The 6,965-nt window shown below is 45.8% G+C and overlaps 1 protein-coding gene across 2 annotated transcripts in view; it reads right to left on the bottom strand.

Annotated features, from left to right (window-relative positions):
* Positions 1-227: 227 nt before the first annotated feature.
* Positions 228-6,965, bottom strand: part of LOC147461370 (BTB/POZ domain protein TNFAIP protein) — a 28,675-nt gene continuing 21,937 nt past the window's right edge. For both annotated transcript variants that reach the window (XM_086508940.1, XM_086508941.1), the window contains exons 5-10: positions 3,642-3,706; positions 3,504-3,565; positions 861-920; positions 735-770; positions 586-651; positions 228-505 (exon numbers count right to left, since the gene is read on the bottom strand). In XM_086508940.1, the coding sequence (XP_086365066.1) occupies positions 458-505; positions 586-651; positions 735-770; positions 861-920; positions 3,504-3,565; positions 3,642-3,706 (337 nt within the window). In that variant the 3' untranslated portion in view covers positions 228-457. The remainder of the gene's footprint in view (positions 506-585; positions 652-734; positions 771-860; positions 921-3,503; positions 3,566-3,641; positions 3,707-6,965) is intronic.

The following is a 6,965-nucleotide window of genomic DNA, read 5'->3' as shown; positions in this document are numbered from 1 at the left end:
TTGTGTGTACAAGCTCACATGCGTGTTAAGAGAGAAGAAGAGAACGTCGTAGGAAACTATCCCAAGAGACCTTAAAGATCTATCCGACGAGGAGAGTTGAACTCAAGACCTATTATTCAAGAGGGAAATGGAATAACCAATCTACCACAGTTGGGTGATAGAAAGGTTATACCATTTTCCTCTTTTTATTAGCACACACCCACACACACACCCGAGAAGAAGAGAAATTTAACGTCGTAGGAAACTATCCCAAGAGACCTTAAAGATCTATCCGACAAGGAGAGCTGAGCTCAACACCTGTTATTCAAGAGGGAAATGGAATAACCAATCTACCACACTTGGGTGATAGAGAGAGAGCAAGAGATGTGTTTGGGGGGGGGGGGGGGGGGGAGCAAGACAGAACATTTCTAAACTTCATCAATAGTTTCCATGATAAAGAGGTACATAAGGACCATTTTCACTCCTCTTCCTCATCTGAACTTGCGTCAGTGAAGACGTCCTCCTCCTGAAAAATAGTTACTCAATAAACAAGGCATATTGTAACTTGTTTGACACTAATCACCAAATTTCCCAGCACAAACATACCATGTAAGCTTGGAACTCTTTTTCCTCGTCAATTGCATCAAGCACCGCCTCATCCTCCAGTAAATCCTGCATATTATAGGCAAAACACTTAAGTGACACATAGTTACTTATTACCGGTTCAAAACTGCATGGAAGGGGAAAAAAATTACATCTTCAGCAATTAACAATTCCCCTGTCTCCTCATCCTGTTTGGAATACAAAATACTATTAAAGCTCACAGGCATTGCAAGACCAAAAAACGGTAAAAAGACCAAACCTTGGCAATTCATACTTACCTTGTAGGCCACAAACATAAGAGGATCCAAGGGCGTAAATATCAGGTACTGATAGTCATTCTGTAAAGACCACCACTCACTCACTCTCTCTCTCTCTCTCTCTCTCTCTCTCTCTCTCTCTCTCTCTCTCTCTCTCTCTGTGTGTCTCTCTAAAAAAAGCATAGCTGACATTCTATTACTCAATCCGCCTTGGACAAAGGCCAGTGGTCAAAAAGCATAAAAAACTGAAAAAAAAATGCTAGGGGACCCACGCTCAAAGTGCCAGATCCACTAAAGCGGAGCATACTGCCACTGTATATGTCCTCTGGAAAAGTTAAAAACAGAGCTGATCTGCACCAATGCCTAGGTAGGATGATGGTGGACCATCTAACCCGTGCCCTTATATCATGAGTGCTATCTGAACCTCCCCAAAGGAAGTTCATAACCATCCATCTAAGCGGACACATGAGTCTTGCAAGTTGCATGAAGTGTCCTACGTGAAACAATGAACCCGAATGTAGCCAAGGAGCACTTGGCTCACCACATAGCAACAACAACAAACGGAAATGGCAGAAACGGATACAGAAAAACTGGAGTTTCAGAGTTTCGTCCGAGGCTGTACAAACTATATAGGACGCGCAGTTTGGATACATCATATGTCCCAATTACATAAATCACCGCAAATACAAAAAAATTGGTCCATAATCATAATCTACTGAGGAAAACACCAACATGCTCAAGCATCTGAGTCCTGAGAATCATCCCCTTCCTCATCCTCCACCTCCTAACTGTCCTCACTAGATGTAGCGGACCTTACCCTGCACCACCACCATCCACCACCCATTTTACGGGTCCCCAAAACTAGCAGGGCAGGAAACACCAGTCCAAAACTTCTAGAAACTGCCAGTCCATTTCTTGGTCCAGGAAACGCCATTTCTGGTGACTATGGCTCACCACCATAGCTTTACCAGCTTATAACCAGATGCTGAGAGGACAGTGGCATAGCTTCCTCCTCAGAGACCACAAAACAGGGCAAATTATTGCTAAGGGGGAGAGATCTAGTCCAACCTGAAAGCCCAGATATCTACATGTTTGTCCAGGGCGTAACCAAGCAGCACCCTCAAAGACTCCCCATGTAACCATATCATCAGAGCCCACTAAGATGCCATACAACTTGTGCCAATTGAGCAGCCAAGCAATAAACATCTATGTTCTCTTTATTATTCTGATGTAATTCTACCTTGGGGTCTGTGCCCTTGAGGTGATTTTAATAGAAAGATCTTCTTTTTCGGAAAAAAAAAAACTTGTGCCAATTGATGCAGCCAAGCAATAAACATCAAGACCTCCGCAAGTTTCTTCCAATATACACTACACAACAAGAACAACAAGGTATCTTGGGCATACTCCTGATCCACCAAATCTGGCTCCTCTACTAGCCACATAACCAGACCTCTCAGGGCAGACTTCTTGGTTCTGAGAAAACTAGCATAGCCTCTGCCAAAAATAAGAACAAGTATAATGAAAGAGAGTAGCTCTATCTCACATATCTAAAAAGCACGGTCACTGCACTTGCCACTAAAGAGCAGTATAATGCAGAAATGCCTCAAACTAAAGCCTGCGGAAACCCCATCTTTTGTAATGTACTCTCTGGAAGTCCCAATAAACTCTTATCATAAGCTTTCTCGAAATCTAGTGATGCAAGAGGGGTTGGGCCTGGCCTACTCTATTGCCTAATGAAAACAAAGATATTGTCCACTATACATCTACCCTGGACAAAACCTGTCTGTGCTAGACATGAATAGCCTGTAAAATCTCTGGGAATAACTGGATCTGCAGCAAATAACCTCTCATAAAAATGAATACTGCGCTCGGATGAGTCTACAGGGTCTCCTAAGAATCTCTTACGGCTCTCATGGTGGATCCCCCTGCCTTCTCTCTATGCGTAGTAAAAAATCCGTGTTCATTCTATCTGCAGTGGATATCCAATAAAATACCACAGCACGATGGGAGAGTTCAGATCTCACCTCCGTCACCGGACGGTCCTCAGGCAACATCCTTTGAGCCAAGCTCAAAAGTATATGAAGTAACTGGTCCTCGCGCCGAAGCTCTCTGCCAGTAATCCAGGCAGTGTCTCAACAATCACTACTAGATTGAGTAATGCACAAGGCCAGCAGGTCTGCTAGAGATCTGAAGCTGTGAGCATCCACTGACCAAATTCTTTGAATCTCCTGTGTGAGACCCTCGTCAGAAAGCACTCTATCTGCGATGCGGCATCCCATCTGAGATGTATCAAGAGTCTGATAGGTAATGCACAACAAGACTGGAAAGCGATCGGAAGGAATCATAATTAATCGACACGAGAAAATCCATAGAAGGTGCTACAGCCACCTTCATAGAAGGGACAGATGTCTACAACCACGAACACATGGCTTGACCTTACAGATCAAATCTGTTACTTACGACCTCTCTTTACCCCCCCCACCCCCCCCCCCCCAACAACACACACACACACACACAAGATCGGTTGATTAAACTGATCTATAAGGCCAAATGCAATACTCAAACTGGAATAATGACTACTAAGTGTAAAATTCAAATCTCCAACCCTCACACTGTCCCCTCTTAATAGCTTTTGCTTATGTTGCAGGGAACATAGAACCTTACCAGTACGAAGTTGGCCACCTCCACACCTTCGTTCAATGTAGTGTCACCACTCTCACCATAAACTGGAACATCAGTAGAATTCATTTGTCAATCCTAAAATACACTTTCCACAATCATAAGACATAAGATCACACTAACCTGTGCTTAGATCCATAACATCTTCGTCGGTAAAACAAAAGCCACCGCGTAAAGTGAGGCAAAACCTGCAAAAGCCAGTGTCAAGTACGCTTTTGATCATGCAAACAATCCATGCTATCAAGTATCAATCAAGAAACTTTGAGCAGTCAAAAAGGCATCCAAATTTCAAAAAGCCCAAATGTAGCACTAAAACAGGTGTCCCATTGGAAAAGAAATGCAAATACTCTTAAAAACAACAGTCCGCTGGAAGTAAGCAAAAAAGAGTAATCTAATGGCATAGTCATTAATGCTTCTTTACTTCAAGCAGGTTGCATTTGTCCTTAGAGAGAGAGAGAGAGAGAGAGAGAGAGAGAGAGAGAGAGAGAAATGAGATGAAATGAAATGTTATATTAACGTCTTCAAAAGGCCGTAATGACCTATGAGACCAGTGCGTTACAATGTGGTGGATCTGATACAAAGTCAGAGTAGCAAAAATGAAATGACAAAAGGATGAGATATAAATACTATGAAATCCTAAGCTGGTAGGTGTGAAATAAGTAGCTAGCCGGGATAGCTAAACCTCGAGTCAAAAGAGATCCAACATTGGTCGCTGGCGGATCTCATCAATCTCCTCCATGGTCGGCAGTTTGACCGGGCGTCGTGCATGTAGGGCCAAAGTGATCCGAATCCTCTGCTGTAGGCTCCGTCGATGCTGTGTAGTCTTCCGCATTCGTGGGCGTCTGGATCTCCCCAATTCAGTTGCTCGGTCGATCAGTGTGCCTCTGGTGTGAGACAACAAGATCTGCTGTGGTAGTAGCTCCTCCAGGTGTCCAATGTCTGCTCTAAAGAAGTCTGTGATGTGTCTATGGGACTGACTGACCTCTCCTCTCAGCACGCTCTCTCTGTGTCTACGCAGCTCAAGCAGAAACAAACCCAGGCATCTCTGATCCTCGTACCTCATGACTTTGGAGAGTGGTCCAAAGCCCTCTCTGAACAAGCAATGGAAGCAGCCTCATATCTTGTAGTAGACGTGGCAGTGGCATGTGTAGTGTAACTCTACCTCAGGCTCAATGACACATAGGGGGCATGTCCTGGCCTCTGCTGGCACTCCATTGTATTTCCTAGTCTCGATCCGCAGCTGGTGTGAAGATGTGCGTATCTGGCCAATAGCGCACCGTACCCCATGAGACAAGTGGGTGTCCATGTACCTGGGTTTCCTCACAAAACCAGCCGCTGTAAGCTGGAGAAGATGTTCTCTGTAGAAAGCCATCTTCGTGCCCAGCTCCTGTGTTGGCTGTATCCATGTCCTCCTGGTGTCTAGCTGAATCAAGTCTTGGCGGATGAGCCTGGTGATTTCGGCCTGTGTAAGAGTCATGGAGGGTGCGTCCAATGAGTACTAGAAGGGGGGCAATCTGTCTATACTGAACCCATGCGCCTAGAACCAGGATGTCATCTCCCCATACCAACATGTCGTATCTCCCTGCATGGCTAACTGTCGAGAGGACTCAAGTGCAAGGCGGGCGTATCTATCTCTGGGAAGTGCCCACATCCAGTGTATGAAGGAGACCGATCTAATGAGCGCCTCAACTACTAGTGGGGGGGGAGCTAGCTCTGCTCGGATAATGGCACGTGGTACTGAGGCCTTGGCGACCAGGGGCTTCTCCATGTCCCCCCATCCATCAGTGCGACCCGTCCTCCCTCCCGTGACGATCCAATGAAGGCCCCCATATCTCAGCTCCATAGAGCAATGCAGAGGCCACTAGCGTGTCAAAGAGCCAGAGCTTCGTCCGAGGCTCCTGAAATTGAACCTGTGAACACATCCTCTCTAGTCTATCCAATGCCGAATGGGCTCTGGTCAATCTAGTCTCTGCTGCTCTCCTTAATGAGAATGCTGGTCCACTAAAAACCACTCCGAGGTAAGTGTAAGCATCTGTATACTCCACTTTCTCCTGGCCGTATGTGAATGCGGGCGCTGACCTCCTGATCCACTGTGGGGTGGTATTAAATATCATGACCTTGGTTTTTCCAAGGTTGACAGACAACCACTTTCATGGGCAAACCTATGCAAAGCATCCAAGTGACATTGCATCCCTTCCGGAGAGTCGGAGATGAACACAATATCATCAGCGTATAACAATAGCGGGATCCATGTCCCCGCCAACGGTGCACCTCTCGCCCCATCTCTCTCAATGTAGTCAGAAACCTCATCCACATACATCAAATAGAGTAGGAGAGAGCGGGCAACCCTGTTTCACCCCAATAGTAGAGTGAACCGCTGTAGAAAGACCCTCTGAAGTGCGTACATGCCTTGTACAATGCCATGATCCCCCAAATTAGCTCTGTGGGTACTCCCATCTCCTATAATCTGCGCATCAGGGAAGAGAGAGAGAGAGAGAGAGAGAGAGAGAGAGAGAGAGAGAGAGAGAGAGAAATGAAATGAAATGTAATATTAACATCTTCAAAAGGCCAAAATGACCTATGAGACCAAAAGTTTACATTGGTGAATCTAATACCAGGTCTGGGTACAAAAAGTACAAAGAACTGAAAGAAAATAGTGGGTATCCGGGACGGCTCTTATGTCGCGCCAGTATGGTATGGATCCTCTGTCGCAATTTGCGTCGATATCGAGAGGGCCCTCTCATCCGTGGGCGACGAGACCTCCCCAACTCTATCGCCCAATCAAGCAGTATGCCTCTGGTGCCTCTGGTGTTGTTATGCTGTGGGGGCTGCTCAAACTCCTCTGTTCGTGACTGAAAGAAATCTGTAATCTTCCGCTGTCGCTGGATCTCTCTCATTGTGCCCCTCTTCAAGAGGTCCTCTCTGTGTTTGCGAATCTCCAGTAAGTATAATCCGAGGCATCTCTGATCCTGGTATCTCAAGACTCTAGAAAGTGGCCCAAAACGCTCTTTGAATAGACAATGAAAGCGACCTCGTATCTCATAGTATACTGGGCACTGACATATGTAATGTAGCTCTGTCTCTGGCTCTATTTGGCACACCTGACAAATCCTGGACTCAGCGAGTACTCCTCTAAATCTGTCTGTCTCGATCTCTAGCTGATGTGAGGATGTGCGTATCTGACCAATAGCACATCGTATCCCGTGGGATAGATGAGTATCCATGTATCTTGGTCTGATCACAAAACCATCCTCCGTGACAAAACCATCCTCCGTGAGTTGGAGAAGATGCTCTCTATAGAAAGTCATCTTCGTACCTAGCTCATGTGTAGGTTGTATCCATGTCCTCTTCGTATCCAACTGAATCAAGTCCTATCTGATAAGCCTGGTAATCTCTGCCCTAGTGAGGGGGATGTAGGGTGCATCCAAAGAGTACTGAAATGGGGGC

The sequence above is a fragment of the Adiantum capillus-veneris genome, chromosome 3 (genome assembly GCF_014529385.1).
Source record: "Adiantum capillus-veneris isolate H3 chromosome 3, ASM1452938v2, whole genome shotgun sequence".
Taxonomy (NCBI): Eukaryota; Viridiplantae; Streptophyta; class Polypodiopsida; order Polypodiales; family Pteridaceae; genus Adiantum; species Adiantum capillus-veneris.
This window is presented reverse-complemented; position numbering and strand designations above follow the sequence as displayed.